Source organism: Eretmochelys imbricata, chromosome 4 (assembly GCF_965152235.1).
Source record: "Eretmochelys imbricata isolate rEreImb1 chromosome 4, rEreImb1.hap1, whole genome shotgun sequence".
NCBI lineage: Eukaryota > Metazoa > Chordata > Testudines > Cheloniidae > Eretmochelys > Eretmochelys imbricata.
The window spans coordinates 43,916,485-43,939,001 of NC_135575.1; the positions used below are offsets into that span (position 1 = coordinate 43,916,485).

Genomic DNA, 22,517 nt, shown 5'->3' on the forward strand with positions numbered 1-22,517 from the left:
ATTTGAGCATTTAACGAAAACCCTTGGAGGTGAGTTTCACCGAGATAACGGTAAGATCCAACTGTGCTGAATAGAGTTCAAATTAATCTCTGTACACAGAGTACAATACCATCCTTTTGTCTTCCCCTGCCTCGTACTTAAGTTAGTGCCTAAGTCATCTGCACCATTGATACTCACTGAGCCATAGATCTTTTTTTCTGTGCCTTGAGGTAGGCAAAGTTGGTGCAAGCTGTAACTGCACTTGATGCATTTATCTTGCTGTCACTTAGCAGTCTGAATTGAAAGAGTTAAGGGAGTCATCAGTCTCTCACAAGATTTTTAAAAGTCCCCCACAACTATTTCTTCTGATGTCTCTGTGGAAACGGAGTAAAAACTACTTCTCTCCCTTCCAGAAGAGCAGAGTTCTGAATTCTTCTCCATTATCCCCTTCAGTTTACAATTTGCAAGGACTTACAGGGTCAGTGATATACCAGGACTTTAAAAGTATAGTGGTCCACAGGTGTGTAATGAAATGTTTTTAAAATATGTTCTAAATTCTTATGGTAAAGAGGTATTTATTTTCATTTACCAATCAAATTTCCACCGATAATTAAATGGTGGCCTCATAAGATTAAATCACTCTTCTCTTCTCCCCTTTTACACTATAATCAAAAATGGAATCCTTTTAATTCCTCCTTTAAAAGCAGTTGCTTTAAAAAGATGGGATCCTTCAATCAAATGAAACTACTTGTTAACTACTTTTTCTTTTTAGCTGGACAGCATGAAGTTGTTGCTCTAGGCACAGGAGAATTCAATTACAGTCAGTGCATTCATCATGGTGGGAGAGTGTTGCATGACACTCATGCTGTTGTTACTGCAAGACGCTCTCTGCTTAGGTAAGAAGATGAGTACGTAAACTAAGAACTGCAGACAACCATTTTGATTAATCTAAATATTGATGTCAATGCATTTTGTGAATAGTAGTTTTCTCTAGTTAGGGCTACTGTTCGGGAGGTTTATTAACTTAATTTTTTTAGCAATTTTTGAGTTTTATGGTGCTGTCCAAAAATTGGGGCTTTTGGAGGGTTTTTTTTTTCTGTATGTAGTATATTACATAGCTTTTCTCATTACAGTAATGTTTACTCTTAATAATGTTTGATGTTCCCTAGTGCACTTCAACATAGTAGTGTTGCAAACAGTACTAAGTAAAAACTCATTAAGGAACCTTTAGTGTACACTAGCAGGGTCTACATGGGCCAGTCAATGTGTGGCATTAGTGTTCTTTAGAAATCACACCCCTATAGTCTGCATTACTGCTCTGTGTAGACAAGTCCTCGGATATAAGTAACTGTTCTGGGTGTTTTTCCAGTGTTTGGGTAGTCACCAATTTCTTTTTTGTATTGAATGGTGTTTTATTGGTGTCTGTGGATTAAAAACAAGTCAGAAGCCTTATATAGAGAATTTCAGGTTTCTTTACTAGATTATTTATTCAGATCTTACAGATGTGCTGAATAAAATAGTTGTGTCTAAATGCTCAGCAGCTTAAAATGAATTTAGTTTTTTATACAAATATGCTAAGTCTTTTAAAGTCTGCATATTTCAACATTTCTTGATCTATAACACTTTTGTTGTAGGTATTTTTACAGGCAGCTTTTGTTGTTCTACAGTAAAAATCCTATTATGATGGACAAATCCATATTTTGTATGGAACCAGCATCAAGCCTGCTCAGTATAAAACAAAAAATAAATATTTTTCTCTACATGAATCAGTTGCCAAAAGGATCTGCTCAGATAAAGTCACAGTTGTAAGTATGAGTCTTCAAATCTAACAGATGCTTATTCAGAGATGTAAAAGATACTTAAATCTTCTATTGAGAATAAATTAATCTTCATCATAGTGAGGAGCATACATAGCAGGACTATAAATCAGATGGTATGGAAAAGTTGAGGTTTTGGGTTTATTTGATAGAACTGTGTTCAAAAATATCTTGATTCTGTAACTAATGGACTGACAAATGTGTATTTTGGAGCTTTTCCTTTTATATGTACACACTAAAATTGTGTAGTATGACTAGAAAAGAACTGTTTTCATTGTATGACGTATTACTCGACCGTGGTACTTAAGACTGTTGTTGCTGGAATGTTAATATTGACTGCTCATACTTTCAGAAATTCTTGGAGTTTAAAATAGTCCTTTCAAGCTAAAGTTAGAATAGACTTCTAGGGAGTCACCCGAAGTGGAGCCCCCACAAGGAAACTACTTGAAGAGGAGGATACTCACTTTGTCGATTTCTTCGAGATGTGTGCCCTTGTGGCTGCTCCACTACCAAGCTCTGCTCCCCCCCTGCTTTGGAGTTTCCTCTGTCAGACTTTGTGGTAGAGAAGGAACTGAGCATGCACAGGCGAAATGGGCGCTACCAAAAAAAAAAAACTGATTAAAGATGCAGGGTGCATGCGCACCTGGAGTGGAGCACCCCAAGTGAGATACACCTCAAAGAACTCAAGTTACTACACAAGGTGAGTAACCTCTCCTTCCTTTGAAACAATAGTTTGAGCTGCTCATTGAAATCTGCCATTTGGTGGTCTCTGACAATATTTTTGAGGTGTCTTGATCTTGAGGCACGAGATTGCTTAGATACTAGCAGATGGCTTTTGTCCCAAATCCCGTCAGCATGGAGAGCTCTTTGAATAGCATATTTAAGTATAGAAAGTTTTGTTTGTTGCAATAGTAAATAGCCCAACAAAACCATGTGAGATGGCTTCATGTTGGACACTTGTGTAAGTATTCCTATGTTGGCAAAATGTGTCGCTTTATTAGCAGGTATTAGTATGCTTTTCTGAGAAGAAATTAAGATAAATGGTAGATGAGCAGTGCTGCCCACAATTAGTGCCCCTGTATGCCTGCCACACCATGGGTTGGGTGGCTGGGGCAGTATGCAGGACCTTTAGCCCAAAGTCACAGGCCTCTGCTGCCTGAGGAGCTCTCTAAGCTAAGAGCATTACTAAGGTCTTTTCTGTTTGGAATAGCCACTAAGAAGGAACATAGCATACTAAGCCAATTTTACATCTGTTCTCTTCAAATATGTTGGAGCGTGAAGGTTTTTTAACTGTTGTCTCAAATGAGTGGCAAGTTTGCATCTGCTTTCATGTGGCAAACATAGCCTCCAGATAACTTGCAGTCAGATGCATAATGTAGCAATAGTAGCCTACTTGCAGTGGAATTTCAGTTTTGCATGACTAGTGATGGTTAGGATTTTGAGACTCATTAGGCTGAATTACTGCTTCCTCTGGTCAATTTGAATAGTCAGTAATATAGTTATTTATAAGAAAGTAGCTTAAGTCATCATATTAAACCTTTTATGTCTTGGACACTCCATTTGGAGGGTTTTGGGGTTTTTTTTTGTTGTGGAGGAACGAGTTCTATGACTTTGCATTGCATCTAGAAAACATTGACATAGCAATCTAGTAATGAAGTAATTTGGCAGTATAAGCAGATTTTGGCATTTTAAACCTTGAAAGGTAATGAACAATGCTTGTCAATTTTGTTTCTTAGCCGTCTTTTTATATATATTTTTTTTTAAAGAAAATATTTTTGTTGGACTTCATTGCCTTTTCTGTAATCTTTATTTTAGACGTCTCAATCCAAATTCTGTATCTGCATTTGAAGCTAATGAAGAGCTTAGTCTCCATCTTGCTGTGGAAGGCAAGATTTACCTAACTGTTTATTGTCCCACGGAAGCTGCTAGCCAAGTAAACAGCATGTCAGCTAGTGACAAATTAACCAGATGGGAAGTGCTGGGTGTCCAGGGAGCATTGCTAAGTCACTTCATTCAGCCAGTTTACATCAGCAGTATACTTGTTGGTAAGCTTTCCTTTACTGATGTAAAACAATCATTGCTTATGCCCTAACTTTCAGCTGTGGTATTTCATTCTGGTTACATTAATAAAAATTCTAACCAAGTGGAATATAATGCTTTATTTTAAAATTTGTTTTGAGTTTTCTATACTTCGTTTTCAAAAAGAAACTAAATATAAATGTATTTATACTTAAAATTGAGGTTTAACTTTTTTGAGATTATAATATGTTCTCCACTCTGTCAGATTACCCTCTCTGTCATCATACATCAATTCTAAATTTCCTGGGTTTTGTTGGTTTGTCACAGATGCAGTTATTCTGTCTTTAGAAATAAGATGATGTTACAAAGAATGTGATGACCATTTAAATTCAGACCATTTAAATAACTTGCATATATGAAAACTCCCAACTATAGAGTCCCATAATTAGACAGTACAAAGTAGAGGTGATCAAAAAACTTGAACATTTTCTGTTGAATTTGCAGTGATAGTATGAAAAATGTCATCAAACTCAACATTTATACTAAAACTAGTTGAAGAAAAACCTTTGTAAATCATCTTACTTCCTACTTTTTAAAGATTAAAGGTACCTCTAAATTAACTAGTTGGCAATAATTTTATGCTGGGAAATAGTAACTGCCAAGACAATAGCAAGATTTTTTTTGTCATCGTATGACGATCAATGAGTGGCTGCCTTGAATTCCTACAGTAGTATTTGGCTATGCAACTCAAATAGGTGAAATGGAATTGCTGGAAGTAACATGATATTGTCAAGTATTTTCTCTCCTGTCAGCATTTGTACTGTTAAATTAGTTTGCACGTAGATCAATTCCCCAGATTTTAGCAGTTGTGGTGACTTTTCCCGTGATAATATACAGAATGCAGTTTTGGAAGCAGTCTGAGGAGACAGTCTTTTTTTTTTGCTTTCTCCTAGTACCTAGCTGTATGCCTGTTCCTGTCATTCATACAGAGTGTGGACACTGTCACTCATTCTGCTTTTTTAAATTACTTTTACGTTCTGATTTTTTTTAATGTTTAGATTAATGCATACCAGATTCTTTCTTCAACCTTCCCGTACACAAGAACTCTCCAGACAATATGTACCCCTTGGTGCCAGTTTAGTCCTTGATGGAAGTATGTACTTCAGAGCCCAGAAAAGTCAAAGGCTAGGACTGTACTACAGAGCTGACAATTGCACCACTGTGGTGCTGCTAGTGCAGATGCTCTAAGCCAAAGGGAGAGAGGTCTCCAGTCAACTTAAATTACTCCAGCGCCTGTGAGCAGTGGTAGCTATATTGGCCGGAGAAGCTCTCCTGCTGACATAGCTGTGTCCACACTAGCACTTAGGTCAGTATAACTTATGTTGTTTGTGGGTGGGGTGTAATTCTCACCCCTGAGCAACATATGATATACTGACATAAATTACAGTGTAGACAGCCTAAATTCAAATCTGATAAGCTAAATGCTTCTGTTAAATTCCTGGAATAAGTTAAAATATAGAGTAACTCCAGTGAGGACAGTGCAAAGGCTGACTTTCTACATCAAAAATAAAGCACCATCGTAGCTTGCATGTTTAATTAGCGTCTTGAGCAAAGACACCAAAGATAAATTGAGCCTCTAGAGAGAAGATGGTACTTGTTGCGGATGAAGTTTAGCAAACGCTTGTGTTGCCAATGATGATGCTGTTCTGCAGACTTATTAAAGCTGTTTTGTAAAGCTGAACCTAACAGTTATGAGTAATAATTCAACCTGGAACAATTGAAGCTTCTGGATTCTGAGCTCCCTTGAAAATCTGGTCACAATTTACCTGGATTCTGATATTTCTGCTTTCAGTGGTGTGCCTATGTATGGTGTTTTTTTGTTGTTTTTGTTTTGTTTTTAGGGGATGGAAACTGCAGTGATACAAGAGGACTAGAAATAGCTATAAAACAACGTGTTGATGATGCACTCACATCAAAGCTTCCCATGTTTTACCTGGTCAACAGACCTCATATTAGTTTGGTGACCGCTACACATCCAGTTCAGCTAGACTTGGAGCACAGATCTCTTAGTGTGAATTGGTCACAAGGGGACACTTCATTGGAAGTTGTGGATGGTTTAAATGGGAAAATCACTGAAAGGTTAGAATCTTTATACTATGTTCAAAATTAGTGGTGAGCCTGATTACTCTGTGTATGCTTGTGCCTGTCTAAGTAATTTTATTATAACTCTCAAACAGTTCTGGTTTGAGGCCACAGTATTATAGAGTAATTGACAAGTTCTCAACTGTGACAGTGAAGATAAGCCTGTAAACTCAAGTTAGAACACTCAAATTCCTAACTCAGGTGAGTGACTACCCTGCAAAATGTTCAAGCAATAGTGATTTGATTAGCAGCAGAAATTGCTTGGATTAGCAACTGATCAGCTCCAGGGAGAGGAGCATTTGAGCTTCAGACAACACACATGCCACACATGGTCAGGGGTACAACTCTGTTTTTACCTTGACCTAACACTAGTGAAGACAAACCCTTTTTGATGATGATGATATGCTTTCTAGTCTGATAGTAAGTCAGGAGGATGTTAGGCAGCAGCTACTAAATGAGCAGGTTCAGATAACTTGCATCTGGGAGTTTTAAGAGCTGGCCTGGAGCTTGCTGGATTGTTAATGCTGACTTTTTTTTTTTGGATATATTGCAATTTAGGGGAAATTCCAGAAGACTTGAGAAAGCTAATGTTGTACCAGTATTTAAAAAGAGTAAATGGGACAATCGGGATAATTATAGATTTGTCACCCTAACATTGATCCTGAGCAAAATAACAGAGCAGTTGATACAGGACTCTAATTACAGTAACGCCTCGCTTTAATGTTGTAGTTACGTTCCTAAAAAATGCTACTTTAAGCGAAACGATGTTAAACAAATCCAATTTCCCTGTAAGAATTAATGTAAATGGGGGCGTTAGGTTCCAGGGAAATTTTTTTTTGCCAGAGAAGAGACTACATTTTATATAGAGAGAGACCGTGGCAAATTGCCGGCACTACTATGATGGGTCTTGCGCTTTCTCTTCTTGGGAGGGGGTTCAGGGCACCGTTTCTTGCCCCTGAACTGGGGTATTAGCTGCCTCACTAGTGTCCTAGAGGAGGGGAATGGAGAGGGACGGACCCGGGCCCACCCTCTACTCCGAGTCCCAGCCCAGGGGCCCTAGGGATAGTGGTAAATCACTTGAACTAGCGGTTCCTTCCTCTAGGCTGCTTCCTTCTCCTGCCCTTCGGCTTGTGGGGCTTCCTGCCCTCTCTCTGCACAAACCAGGTGTCCCTTTATCTAGGGTCTTGGTCTTCTTAGCCCACCGCAGCACTTCTCCAGACTCTCCTCTGCTTCCCTCCAAGCTGCTCTCTGCTCCAACACCAATCCACTCTGCTTCAACTCCTCCCACTTGTCTGATTGATTGAAGCAGGGGGGTTTTATCAGGTGCTCTAATTGGCTTCAGGTGCTTTAATTAATCTATAGCAAACTTTTTTCCCCCTACAGGGAATAAGGCTCTCTTCTAACACTCTCCTGCTGCCCTCTGGCCTTGCTGTATCACAAGACACACACATATACAGTATAAGTTTTAAACAAACAGTTTAATACTGTACACAGCAGTGATGATTGTGAAGCTTGGTTGAGGTGGTAAAGTCAGACAGTGGAAGAGGGTGGGATATTTCCCAGGTAATGCCTTACTGCTAAATGATGAACTAGTACTCGGCTGAGCCCTCAAAGGTTAACATGTTGTTAATGTAGCCTCACACTCTACAAGGCAGCGTGAATGGAGGAAAGGGAGACAGCATGGCAGAAAGAGACAGACACCGTGTGAGAGAGAGACGCGCATTATCCGTTTAAGTATGCTGACTCCACTCTAAGTACATTGCCTTTTTAAGTAGATAAGCAAGTAGAGCTTGGAGCTTGCTGGTAGCAGCTGCTTCCATCCTGAGCCCTGTCATGTCCCCCTGCTTCTCTGTGGAGATAAGGTACAGGAATGGGGCCGGGGGAAGGGGACACCCTGACATTAGCACCCCTCTTCTCCCCCCTCCCCTTCACAGCAAGCAGGAGGCTCCTGGGAACAGCTGCAAGGCAGAGGGCAGGGTTAACACACATCACTGGGGGGGAGGGACAGTTGAACTGCAGGCAATTCATAGCCTGCTGGGCGGCTGCTGCACAGGGAACTTAAGGGAGCTGATGGGGGGCTGCCTGTCCACCCTGGTTCCAAGCCCCCACCAGCTAGTGCCAATGGGCTTCTCTTTCTGCAAGCAGGGGACAAAGCAGGTGGCTGCCAAACAACTTATAAGGGAGCATTGCGCAACTTTAAACAAGCATGTTCTCCAATTGATCATCAATGTAACAATGTTAACCGGGATGACTTTAAATGGGAGTTACAGATATTACCCTCTAATTCTTGGTCATCATGGTTTTATGAAAAATAGCTCCGGTTAAACTAACTTGCTCTTTTCTTTGGTGGAATTACTAGTTGGATCAATAAAGGCAATAGTGTTGAGGTAATACATGTAGACTTCTGTCAGGCACTTGACTTGGTATCTGCATGACTCTTTATTTAAGAAACTAGAGTGAAACAAAATCAATATGGCACAAACTAAATGGATTAAACATTGGCTAATCTCAAAACATAATTGTGAATGGGGAATCATCAAGCAGGTTTCTAGTGAGGTCCCACAGGGATCGGTTCTTGGTCCTATGTTTTTAACAGTTTTTCATTTGTGACCTAGAGGAAAACATAAAATCATAACTGATCAAAGTTTGCAAATGACCCCAAAATTGGGGGAGTGGTAAATAATGAAGAGAACAAGTCACTGATAAAGAGCCATTTGGATCTCTTTGTAAACTGGGAACAAGCAAAAAATATTCATCTTATTACTGCTAAATGGGAATGCAGACTATACTTACAGGATGAGGCACTCAGTCCTACCCCATGTTCTTTTCAGAGTCACTGCTTCTAGGATAATCTGTTGAGCATGATCTCCTATGATGCTATTGCCAGAAGGGCTAATGTGATCCTTGAATGCATAAACAAGGCTATATAAAGGAGGAGTAGGGAGTCTGTATTACTGGGCTGCAGAAGTGTCTCCCACAGTTCCGGACATCTGGCCTGCTCTCCTCTCTCTGCATCTCAGAGAAGTGGATCAGTGTTTTTGGCCCAGCACAGTCTGGCCATGTACCCTCTGCTTCCACTTGCTGACAGATTCTCTGCGTTGGCAGCAACATACAATGGCAGTTTCTTTTGCTTCTCCCTTCTTCCTTCTATTTTAACTTATTTGCTCAGTTTCTCGGGCAGTGGGCAGCCCCATTCTCCCGTCTCTGCATTCTTCCTTCTCCATGGGTATATTAACCCCTTGGGGGTTAATGGTCCCTGAGCCTCTGCTGCAGTGCAGTGTCTCTGCTGAAGGTGAGCTGTTTGGCTCTGAAATCGAAGTAGGCTCCCCTAGGTAATCCTCAGATTAAATTTCTCCACTCAAAACTGCTGCAATACCCCTTCATTCCTCCTTTGAGGAAGTGATTAGGGATGAAAGGAACAAGGCTGATTAGGGCAAGCATGTTAACAAGAGCGACTTCTGTAACTTTCAAAAATCAAAGGGCTCTATTGCTGAGACACCAATGGGTGGGTGCCACTGTAGCATCCCTTGTTTGGGATGTGGTTATTCCCTTAGAAGGAGAGTGCTACACTAAGAAACTTAGGGATAGTGCAATGGAGGCCACTCTCAAAAGGGGCTTTGAAGTTTCTTTCACCACCCTTTGAGCATCCTTGGAGATTTTGCAGGAGCATTTCTTTCCTGGCTGGAAGATCTCAAAGCCTTTAAGGACTGGGATCACCTGACTTTGGCTTCACTTTAAAGAGAGTCTCCCTAACAACAGTGTTCGTAGCTGATGCCTCAAAGAATGCAATGAGGTTCTCAGCCCAAGCCATGGCTTCCATTTCATTAGCCGGGGCCACCTCCGGCTCTGACTCTGGAAGCTGGATACTCTAAGCAGGGCCAAGAAGTTTACAGGCTCCCTCTCTTTTTGGAGAAGCTGGATAAGGTGATGGCTGACAATTCAGCAAAATCGAAACAGTCTCTCCCTTTCTCACTCAGGAAAGAATATATACCAGCCTTCAGACAGTTTGCTTCTTGTCCTCAAAGGTACCAGTGTAGGGACAATAATTCCCCAATGGAAAACAGTGAAATCGACATCTGAGATAAATTCCAGAGGGACTTCACCATTCCCACCCTCACAATCCACTTTGACAAAGATTGCATATGCCTCCCTCCAGTGCAGAAGCTACAAAGTAGGATATCCTGTTTCCTAGAGGAATGGCTTTAATCAACCACGGATAAGTGGGTCAGGGAAATAGTGATCTGGGGATACTTCCTCAAGCTGTAGTCTCCACCCCATCTCATCCAGTCACCCAGGTTCAACAGCCCTGTAAAACAGTCTGGTCCGCAAAGAAATATGTCATTGTCTGCATTTGGAAGTGAAAGTGTGTTCACTCAAAAGAGAGCTTCTCTGGGTTCTACTCCATCTTCATTGCACAGAAGTGCATGGAGGGTATCTGAGCCTTTTTTGACTTCAAAAGGCTCAACAAGTGGATGAAGAAAACAAAGGGTTCACATGGAAACCCTGGCCTTTACAGTGTCATCCCTGTCTTGAGGTGGGAACACGGGACTTCTTGACTTCAGTAGATCTAATGGATGCATATATCCATGTCCCCATAAGACTGTGCCATCACAGGCTTCTGAGGTTTGCCTACAACAGGAAACATCAGTACTGAATACTCCCTTTTGGACTGTCCACAGCAAAGATGGTGGTGGTAAGAGCCATACTCAGATTGCAGGACTCGCGTGTTCCCCTTCCTGAATGACGTCCTGATCAGAGCTCCATCACAATCAACTGTGGAAATGGTCACATCTTGGACACTGAATTTTCTTCAGGCACAGGTCTTCATCAGTGCCAAGGAAAGTCCTCTGGTTCCATCCAGGAATTTATTTTCTTGCTCCAGAACTTCAGGAGGCCTACCATTCCACTATGCCTCCAACTATTAGCACTTCTGGTGTTGTGCATAGGGAACGTTCCTTGAGAACAGTGACACCCCAGAAGCTTTCAAGCTTTCATACTCAGATTGTAGGACCATGCTTTGGAACACATGCAAGATCAAGTACAAGTTCCAACCAAAGTTCCCTGTAAGCTGCGTGGCCGTGCAGCACCCTACTTAGCACCACGCAGGCCCTCAGGGATCCTTTCCGGGGACCTGCAACTGCTGGGGTAGGAACACCTTTACCTCAGCCCCAACTATGCCATGGCTGTGACATCCCTACCCCGGCCTGAACCCAGCCAGGGCGGCGCGGCTTGGACGCAGTGCCGGCCCAGCCCTCAATCCAGCCCCAGTGCCCCTTCCTGAACCCAGCCCGGGGGAGGGGCGCTCTCTCTCCCAGGTGCTGCTGCAGGGATAGCGAGCTGAAGGGTGTTCTCTCTCTCTCTCTCCACCTTAGCCCTGACGCATCATCCTGCACCCCAAACCCCTCATCCCCGGCCCCACCCCAGAGCCCGCACTCCCAGCTGGAGTCCTCACACCCCTGCACCGCAACCCTCTGCCCAGCCCTGAGCCCCCTCCCATACGCCGAACTTCTCAGCCCCACCCACACCGCATGAATTTTGTTATGTACACTGATATGAAGGTGATGTGTGTCACTTCACCTCCATATTGGTGCACATAACAAAATTATTCCGCACATAGGTGGGAACACTGGTTCCGACAGAGGTGTTCAACTCCTTACAGTTGTGATCAGCCTATGATAATGTCTGTAAAGCTGTTCCCATCTGCTTTCCAGACCTTTGCAACCAATGTAAGCATGGAGGGCTGGAGAGCTCACTTGGAGACCCAAACATCCAGGGCCTCTTGAGCAGGGAGGAAAAGCCTCACAGCATAAAGCCTCACAGCCTCGTAGGTCTGAGAGTGGTCAAGCTAGCTCTGCAAAGATTCCAGCCCACCTTAGGGAGCAACCACATGCTAGTTCAATCAGACAATATGACTATGAACACACACACATAAACCAAGAGTGGACTAAGAGTCTGATACTACATATGAAAGCAATGAAAATAATGAAGTAGGCAGAACAGTTCCTCCTTTCCACGTAAAAGGGGACCTGAACCAAAAGGAAGACAGAGACAGCAACTCCAAGTGTTGCCTTATTCAGGAGGTTTTCAGTCTCATTGTTCAGCGTCTCTTCATCTGATCCCTTCACAAATCACACAAATGCAAAGAGACAAAATTACTTCATAAAGGAGGCAGACCACAGAACCATGGGAGTAGATGCCGTATTGCCACAAGGCCTATTTTACAAGTTTCCACTCTTCGTTACTGAGGAAGGTGGTCCAGAAAATAAAATGAGAACGGACGATGGTAATACTGGTAGCTCATGGACCGAGGAGACCTTGGTTCTCAAACCTGATAAAACTGCAACTGGAGCCTCCGGTAGTTTGTACTTTTGTGACCAATCATGAACAGGTACGCCTCTGCTGCTTCTCGGATTGGCTCAAAACAAGCTGTTTGCTAGCCAGAGGCACTTTGGGCAGGCATGAGATGATTTCTCTCCAAATAAAGAACTCCCTGGCCTGGGGGAAAGATCCACTCAACGTCTGTGCAGGTATTCCTTTCTCTCACCCAGTCCCATCAGTAACTGTGACATCAGATGCATCACTCTTGGGATGGGGAGCTCACTTCAGTGCCCTCATGGCAGATGGACACCACCTCAAGAAGCCAGTTTCCACAACAATCTGTTGGAACTCAGAGCAGTCAGGAATGCCTACTCTCATTTCCTGCCCTTCATCAGGGTAAATAAATCAGGGTCCTGATGGATAACGTTCCCTGCATGTTCTGTGTCAACAAGCAGGGACGAGCAAAATGAAGTGTGGTGAAGTTGTGGAACTGGTGTGTAGCTCATCAGATCCAAATTTCCGTGGTCCTACCTCCCATGTGTTCGGATTATTCTCAGCAGATGCTTCTGCCAGGACTATTAATGGGAGCTAGACTCTCAAATTCTCCATAGTACATTCTCCATAGTACATACATAGTACAAAGATGGAGTCTGCCAGAAGTGGATCTCTTCACCATCTCCAGGAACAAGAACCATCCTTTATTCTGCTCAAGATGGGGTCTGGGGCACCACTCTTTCTTCTGTCTTGGAAAAAGAGTTTGCTATATGGGTTCCTTCCACCACCACGAAGGGTGATGAACAAGATCATGAAGGGCAAAGCCAGAGCTATTCTTATAATACTGACCTGGCTGAAACAGGCTTGGGAACTTTACCTGCTTCAGGTTTGCACCAAACCGTCGTTCAAGCTTATGACCATCCCTTCTCTCCTCTCCCAGGATGGGGGTTGTGCGCTTTGCTCCAACCTCGAGGTTCTCTGCCTCAGGATATGGTTCATTGATGGTTCACCGTGTTAGAATCCTCCTGTTCTGTGGAAGTGCAACAGGTGCTACTCAACACTATAAGGGAGTTAACCCGTATTTCTCTGCCATTTCTGTAAGTGAGTTTCTTCCATTGGTGGTGTCGCCTACAACTTGTGCCTGAATCTGTGCTATTCTCTCTTCCTGAATTACCTGTAGTTATAAAATAATTAGGCTGTTAGCTCAGCTGAGGTCCATTTGGCTGCGGTATCAGTTTTTCATCCCCCAGTACAAAGGTTCTTCATATTTGCTCAGCTGGCGTTGTCCTAGGTTTATTAAGGGTTTGGGGAAATCTCTGCCCCCAGATCAAAGACTTCCATGAGACTTCCATTTGAACCAGTGGCAACCTTCTTCTTTCTCCATTTATCTATGATGGGGTGGGCAAACTACGGCCCGTGGGCCAGATCCGGCCTGTAAGGGCTTTGGATCTGGCCTACGTGATCGCCACCCCTGTGGCACCGCGGGGCTAAGGCAGGCTTCCTGCCTGCGCTGCTCCCGGAAGTGGCCAGCACCACATCCTCGCAGCCCCTAGCGGGTGCGGGGGGGATGTAGAGGGCTCCATGCGCTGCCCTCGCCTGCAGGCACTGCCTCCTGCAGCTCCCATTGGCTGGGAATGGGAAGCTGTGGCTAATGGGAGCTTTGGGGTAGGTACCCACAGGTGAGGGCAGTGCACGGAGCCCTCTGCCCCCCCACCCCCCAGCCTTTCCCAGGGGCTGCAGAGATGTGATGCTGGCCGCTTCCAGGAGTGGCATAGGGCCAGGGCAGGCTGGGAGCCTGCCTTAGCCCTGGTGCCACCCCAGAGCCGCTCAAGGTAAGCAGTGCTGGGCCAGAGCCCACACCCCGAACCCCTCCTGCACCCAACTCCCTGCCCTGAGCCCCCTGCCACACCCTGCACCCTTCCTGCACACCAGCCCCTTGCCCTGAGCCCCATACCGCACTCTGCACCCCTCCTGCGTCACATTCCTGAGCATCAAGCAGGTCATTCCTGCCCAGCAAACAAGCAGGACATAGAGGTCATAACATTGGGCTACACTTTCCATTTTATATACCTACTTTCCTTCCATTTCCCTTCTTGTCCCTCTTCAGGACCCCTTCTCACAAGCTTTTATTGAGACAAGAAGTGGACTCTTTCCTTCAGTTATGATCAATGCAGCTGGTACCACCTCTTCACAAGGGCAAAGATTTTTACTCAAAATATTTATTTGTGCTAAAGAAAAATGGAGGGTGGAGATTGATGTTGGGACTAAGACTTCTAAACAAGTTTAAGTCTTAAAGCAGGGGTTCTCAAACTGGGGGTCATGACCCCTTAGGGGGTTGCAAGGTTATTACGTGCAGGGTCGCGAGCTGTCAGCCTTCACCCCAAACCCCACTTCACTTCCAGCATTTATAATAGTGTTAAATATTAAAAAAAAAAAAAAAAGAAAGAAAAGTATTTTTAATTTATAAGGGTGGGGGTGGTCGCACTCATAGGTTTGCTGTGTGAAAGGGGTCACCAATACAAAAGTTTGAGAGCCACTGTCTTAGAGGTTCAGGATGGTGACTCTGGCAGCTATAGCTCCTTCACTGGAGGAGGGTAATTGGTTTTCAGCCCTTGACCTATTTCTATATAACGACACACCTGTCAGAGAGAAAATACCTACACTTCACTGTATACCAGGCTTGTTTCCAATACAGTATTTCCCTACGGCCTTTCTTCAGCCCCAAGGGTGTTCTCAAAGTTTCTGGCAATAGTGGTGGTTTACCTGTGATGAGATGTGACCCTAGTTTTCCCATGCCTCAAAGAGTGGCTACTTAAAGGCTATTCCTACAAAGCACTGTTCTCTTCAACTCAGACAGCCTTTGCTCTTGTCTAGGAATTGGGGCTCCAGCTGAATACAAAAAAAATCACTTTTACGCCTGTTCAGAAAATAGCTCATAGGGGTATACTTGGATTCATTGACATCCAGGACCTACCTTCCCTCAGACATATTCATAACTTTATTGGGTCTGGTCAGGACAATTCAGGAAGCCCTTGGCCCACTATAAGGAGTTGTCTGCATGGGGCTGGCCTTATGGGTGGGCGATGTACACATCTACTGTGGTCTCCATGGTCAGGGGGTGGGTGCTGTGAGAGTGCTGCAAGCTGGCGAGCCTGGGCTGCCAGAGCTGGGGGTGAGTGCAGGCAAGCCCAGGGCTGGAGCCGGGCAGGGAGTGGAGCATAGATCCAAGGGGTACACGATATCCGCTCAGACACTGTGAAGGTTGATCTCTGGGTGTATTATCACTTGTTATGATGCAGCCAGTGTTCCTCTCTTTCTTCCCCTCCCACCAAAGGGTGACAGTACATTCTACCAGATCGTAAGCAACATCTATAGCATTACTCGGGAATGCGCCAGTATCTGATATTATGTAGGGCTACTACATGAGCTTCTGTACATACATTTTCTAAACATTACACCTTGATCCATGCTGCCCGATGTGGCACTTGGTAATGCAGTACTGTCCTCAGTTCTACATTCAATTTTTAAGTTCCCTACTCCCTGTGGGGCTACTGTTTGGGTGAAACCTGAAGTGGAGCACTCATAGGGATGCTACTCAAGAAGAAGAAGAGGTTATTCATCTTCTGTGATAATTGTTGTTCTTCGTGATGTGTCTCTCTGTGGGGGCTCCGCTACCAGCCCTCCTTCCCCTCTGCATCAAACTGTTCTCTGTGGGATGTTCAGTTGGAGAAGGAACTGAAGACAGTTCACCTGCGCACCCCTATGTAGCCTCTGAATGCAGCACAAGGAGGATTAGAAAAGAGCGCAGGCTGAACAGACACTGCTAATGGAAAATCTCCAATCAAAAGCTTGAGAGGCACATGAGAAGCTGGGAATAAGTGATGGGAATAAGCTGGATCACTTGATTACCTGTTCTGTTCATTCCCTCTGGGGCACCTGGCACTGGCCACTGTCGGAAGACAGGGTACTGGCCTAGATGGACCTTTGGTCTGACCCGGTAGGCCCTTCTTATGTGCACCTGAAGTGGAACATCCATAGAGACACACATTTCGAAGAACTGCGGTTACTGCACAAGGTGAGGAACTGCTGCTTCTGGCATCAATAATTAAAGAAGGATGTTGATAAACTGGAGAGGGTTCAGAGAAGAGCCATGAGAATGGTTAAAGGATTAGAAAACATCTTTACAGCAATAGACTCCAGGAGCTCAGTGTGTTTAGTTCTAAGAAAAAAATGTTAAGGGGTGCTTTGATTAAAGTATCAGTTGTGTGCAAACCTGCTTGGGAACAAAAATTTGATGATGGACTCTTCAGTATAAAAGGTATAACAAGATCCAGTGGCTGGAAGTTGAAGCTATGCTAATTGAAACTGGAAACAGGACACGATTTATAACATGAAGGGTAGTTAATCATTGGGACAACTTACCAAGGGTTGTGGTCGATTCTCCATCACTGAAATGTTTACGTTGTGTGGATGTTGTTCTAAAAGATATACTCTAGTCTAGTTCAAACATGAATTAATTCACGGAAGTCCTATAGCCTATGTTATACTGGAGTTAAGACTAGATTAGATGATCATAGTGGTCCCTTCTTGCTTTAGAATCTATTAGTCTACGCTAACCGCATCCTTCCTACAATTGGGCGCAGTTTAAGAAGCAAGATTGTCAGTGAAGCACCAAAATATGAAATTAGGTAGTCCTCCTTTATTGAAATTAAGACACTCTTTTCTCCCCTTTATCTCCCGTCAGCAATACAACCTTGAAGAGATTGAGTATACGCAATAGTTTGACTAAAACCAGTAGTATCTCTGATCTGGTAGATTACAGGATTGAAAAGATTTGGCCAACCTTCCAGTAGCTGTAATTATGGAGGTTTATACTTTTTGATTCCATTGTTTATTTCTGCTCTAAGTGGAGAACATATCACCTACATAATTTGAAACAGATAATCTTTATTTCAAATGTGGTAGCTGGAGCAAATAGAAACTGAATTGAATAACAGATTTCTTAATTTGACTCATTGCTTTTTTCCCCCCCTCAATTCTAGTTCGCCATTCAAAAGTGGCACTTCAATGGCAAGCCGTCTTTGCAAGGCTGCAATGTTAAATCGTTTCAAACTGGTCTCTAAGGAAGCGAAAAGAAGTGATTTGCTTGAAGCTAGTACATATCATGAAGCAAAGGTAAGACTAGTTAAAGAAAAAACAGTAAATGACATTTTAGTGGTCACTTTCAAGGTGCAGATAGGTGACAAGGAAAGATTTCTAGTATGCTGGAGATGTTATGTGAATGGTTGAGCATTTCTTGCAGCAGTAATGACCTTTGTCTCAAAGGCTTGCAAATTGGTTATTTGCAAGTGAAGTTGTGACGGGGGCCACTCACCTCTCGTAAGTGTCTCCTATCAGTTGTGTGCAAACCTGCACACTCACTCTCTGCTCCTGGTGCCCCGTGCCAGCTGTTAACCTCGTCAGATGGGTCTTCAGTGGCCCAGCCCTCCAGTCAAGTCACACACAGTCAACATGCATGAAGGAATCCCTTCTGGGGTAATAAAGGTCCAACAGGGCCAGTCACTGTGCCCTTGTCGTTACCTGCAGTCCTGTCTCTGGGCTCAGATCTCACCCCTTCTGGGCTAGCTTTATCTGTCCCTGCCTTGTTATCGAGACATTTTGTCTTTAGCCTTTCTGTGGTTTCCCAGCTCTCAACCAACGCAAGTCACTTCTTGACTTGAGTCCCCTTTCGGGGTAGCAAAGGTTCAACGAATGGTTGCCCCCCCTCATGGTCTTCAGCCCCATCCATAGGCCTGTTTATAATTCCCAGCCCCTTTCTTGGGTTTTCTAATCCAGAGTCTTATCTCTTACCTGGACACGGCTCCAGTGGCTGGTGGGGGGAACTGGACCTGCTAATTACTCTGGATCCCTACCCAGGAACCCTATAGACAGCAGCCATGTACTGCTTCCTTTACTTGGTTGCTGCTGCTGTTCCTTGGCTGCTTCCCACTCAGTCCCATCACATTCACCCATTACCTTAAGATACAGTCCTTGGGTTCTATTTGTCTTGTTCCCTGTATGCGCAGGGTCTCCCCCAGGCCTCCTTGCCCGGAGAATCTTTCTGTCTTCTCTTCTGGTCCCAGCCAGGAACTGATCTGCTCAGGCCCTGCAGCACCTTTTAACTAAGCCTGCTATTTTCTGATTTGGCTGCTTCCCTGCAGTCTTTCTAGACAGGGCTGCAGGATCCACCTTTATTGACTAACCTAATTGCCTGTCTAACCTAATTATCTTCTACGAGGAGATAACTGGCTCTGTGGATGAGGGGAAAGCAGTGGATGTTATTCCTTGACTTTAGCAAAGCTTTTGATATGGTCTCCCACAGTATTCTTGCCAGCAAGTTAAAGAAGTATGGATTGGATGTATGGACTATAAGGTGGGTAGAAAGCTGCCTAGATCATCGGGCTCAACGGGTAGTGATCAATGGCTCCATGTCTAGCTAGCAGCCAATATCAAGCGGAGTGCCCCAAGGATTGGTCCTGGGGCCAGCTTTGTTCAATATCTTCATTAATGATCTGGAGGATGGCGTGGATTGCACCCTTAGCAAGTTTGCAGATGACCCTAAACTGGGAGGAGTGGTAGATACGCAGGAGGGTAGGGATAGGATACAGAGTGCCCTAGGCAAATTAGCGGATTGGGCCAAAAGAAATCTGATGAGGGTTCAAAAAGGACAAGTGCAGAGTCCTGCACTTAGGACGGAAGAATCCGATGCACTGCTACAAACTAGGGACCGAGCAGATAGGCAGCAGTTCTGCAGAAAAAGACCTAGGGGTTACAGTGAACAAGAAGCTGGATGAGAGTCAACAGTGTGCCCTTGTTGCCAGGAAGGCTAACAGCATTTTGGGCTGTATAAGTAGGAGCATTGCCAGCAGATCGAGGGACATGATCATTCCCCTCTATTCGGCATTGGCGTGGCCTCATCTGGAGTACTGTGTCCAGTTTTGGGCCCCACACTACAAGAAGGATATGGAAAAATTGGAGAGAGTTCAGTGGAGGGCAACAAAAATGATTAGGGGGCTGGAGCACATGACTTATGAGGAGAGGCTGAGGGAACTGGGATTATTTAGTCTGCGAAAGAGAAGAATGAGGGCGGATTTGACAGCTGCTTTCAACTACCTGAAAGGAAGTTCCAAAGAGGATGGATCTAGACTGTTCTCAGTGGTAGCAGATGACAGAACAAGGAGTAATGGTCTCAAGTTGCAGTGGGGGAGATTTAGGTTGACTATTAGGAAAAACTTTTTCACTAGGAGGGTGGTGAAGCACTGGAATGCGTTACCTAGGGAGGAGGTGGAATCTTCTTCCTTAGAGGTTTTTAATGTCAGGCTTGACAAAGCCCTGGCTGGGATGATTTGGTTAGGGATTGGTCCTGCTTTGAGCAGGGGGTTGGACTAGATGACCTCCTGAGGTCCCTTCTAACCCTGATATTCTATGATTCATTTTGCTTCTTTTCTGGGGCTGGGTGTGGTAGGATCACGAGGCTTCCAGTTAGGGGCCTCAGAGGGCCCAATACACCCCATAACAGAAATCCATGAACTATTAGTTATACTGAAATTCTGCAGGACTTAACCTTGATAGTTGTTGTAAAGTTAATGTTAGAAAGTCCATACAAAACTGTTCCTTAAGTTTACAAATTGAGAAGTATCTTTTGTTGGGTTGAAACTTTCACATTTGATCTCCATCCACAAATGGCTGCCAACCATTTCCTCACAATGGCTAGCTTGATATTGACATTGGAAAGTTCTGCAGGCTTTTGTTCCACTCTTAGCATTAGAGAGATGCTTACTTTGCGTAAGTATAGGCACTGTTCTCCCAGGGAATACACTGGTGGGAAAGGGATATCAACAGAAGTGGGGGAGAAGGTGATAATTCAACATCAGAATTTGGGACTGAGTGTGATCTTATGTTTTTGGGCTGAGAACACTGAGGGAGCACTAATTGAAGAAAGAATGCTGTTCTTACTAGCTGTATTATCTTGGAACTGTGATGCTATGGTAACTCTCCTCTTCTCCCCTCCCCCTCCCCCATGCAATAAACAGACTACTCGTAATGAGGAGCATACTGAGATTAAATTCCTATCCTCCTGTAAAGTTGCTGGGGAAAGCTTGCTCGTTCATAGACGTGCTGAGAAGCAGAATATCTAGTCTCATTTCAGATGGCTAGGTTTACGCCCTCCCAGGCATTCGACCATTTTTGTACCTTAACCCTTCCTATTTTTTTCCTGAGACAAGATACATATTTTCTCTTTTTTCCATGAAGCTGCACATAGAATTTGCTTTTTTAACAGATATTATGATGACTTTTGTCAGCATTGGCTACGCTTTATTTCTATACGAATTGTTAAATTAGATATCCTGCTAAACCTTTTCAATGGTTTCAAAGCTACCATTGTAAATTTACCTGGTTTTAGATTCATGCAATACATAGCTAAATACTAGCATGGCGTAGAGAATGAGTAGTTAAACTGATGTTGAAAAACATGAGATTAATTTTACCAAAAAAACAATTTTCCTTTTCCAGTACATAAAAGCATATCATTTCTTATCAGTCAAATCCTGTTTTTCCTTTTGCCCGATCTGCTGCACTTCTTGTTTCGCATTCAATGAACAGTGGCATCTCAGGCATGTTTCAAAATCATGTTTTGCTATGGAATATCCTAGAGGCACAATATATTAAAAAGGGCAAATCTTGTGGCCATCTGTAACAATTTTTTAACTTTTGTTTCTCTTTAGATTAAGTCAGCACCCTACCAGGAAGCTAAACGTTTGCTGAAAAGCTACTTTCAGCATCATGGCTACGGATCATGGATTGTGAAGTCTCCACATATTGAACAGTTCACCATGTAACTACGAAGATGATATATTGGTTTTTATGACCTATTTAAATAAAAAAGTTAATTTTGCGAGTAAAATATTTGGATATTGTTAGTCTTAATCTTTCAAATCAATGCCATTTACAGGAATAACAAGTGAATGGCTCAAAGACTTTTATTGTCAATTTAAACACAAATAGTAGACTACCTCTTGTAACAAATAAGTCTTACTCAAGATACCAGTGATTGTCTAAGATAATCTCACAAAGCAGCTATTAAAGAGTCTTATCTGTATTCTTTAGTGGTGGTCTCTAAAGACCCTGATTTTTTTTCTGTCAAGTTTGCAATATCACAGATTATACATTGACTTTCCTGCTTCTCACAGATGTTTCTGCAGTGAAATTTCTGTGAAATTTGGCTTTCTTCAGAGGATGCTATTAATGTTCTTTATTATTTAGTTGTAAGAGTGAAACAAGTTTTGATCTCCGAAATCAATCTCACTAATTCAGTGAAAAGTGATGGTTGTTAATACTGGCTCTGTGCATTTTTTTTTTTTTTTTGAGTTAATTTAAACCAATCTTCTTTGGAATGCCTTAATTTAGGATTAGCCAATGGAACACTGTATTATACAAGTCAGTGCAGGAGGATAATAAAACTTACTGAATATTTAGAGGTAAAACTTCAGTATTGTTAATATCAAACTTTTACTTCTCAGAAATGATACTTTTTGGTGTTTGTCAATGTTGAGCATTTTAGCTTCCTAACTTTCAGTGAGTTTAGTAATAGTGGAAAAGTGCACGATTGATAGCGTTGGACAATGAAGTCTCTAGCCACTGTAAGTGTTGCATAAGTAACGGTGAAAGTTTCCCTATATTGCATTGATGATGAGCTTTGCTCCTGACATGGGAAATAGGCCTGGTACTTTCCTCTCATTTAGCTCTCTGAAGCCCACAATGGGCTTCAATAGCTTGGCTGAATCCTTTGAGGACTGGGATTTCAACCCTCTTCGGTCTTTTTCCTGTACCCAAAATGTGTTTAAAAGTTCTGAATTAGCTTTCTTCAGAGTCAGTGTTCAGTTTCTTGGTGAAGTACGTGTGAGTGAATGAGATAATTTAATGGGTTAAAGAGTTGTGTCCTGTTCTAACATTTTATTGACAAATTATCAGAACAGAGGAGATCCCTACAGCTTTCATGTATGCAGGTTAATGTTAGAGTAGCTCCATTACGTAGCCCCATGGTTGTTTTAAGCAGTACGGCAATGCAAGCTATCTTGTCTTATAAAAATGTTGTGCCACACTAAGTAGCTGCAAAATTTTATAATCGACTCAGCAGCTGTTTTTCTCTTTCTGATCAGTGTGTCCCAAACAGATCAAAATCTGTCCTTCTTCCCTCAAAAAAGCCAC

At 43.2% G+C, this 22,517-nt stretch overlaps 1 protein-coding gene across 1 annotated transcript in view; it reads left to right on the forward strand.

The window, feature by feature from the left end:
* ADAD1 (adenosine deaminase domain containing 1) overlaps window positions 1-22,234 on the forward strand; it is a 31,873-nt gene extending 9,639 nt beyond the window's left edge. Inside the window, exons 7-12 of the mRNA XM_077814429.1 lie at window positions 752-875; window positions 1,614-1,784; window positions 3,612-3,841; window positions 5,717-5,954; window positions 17,312-17,444; window positions 21,035-22,234. Coding sequence (XP_077670555.1) covers window positions 752-875; window positions 1,614-1,784; window positions 3,612-3,841; window positions 5,717-5,954; window positions 17,312-17,444; window positions 21,035-21,148 — 1,010 coding nt within the window. The 3' untranslated portion in view covers window positions 21,149-22,234. The remainder of the gene's footprint in view (window positions 1-751; window positions 876-1,613; window positions 1,785-3,611; window positions 3,842-5,716; window positions 5,955-17,311; window positions 17,445-21,034) is intronic.
* Window positions 22,235-22,517: the final 283 nt, after the last annotated feature.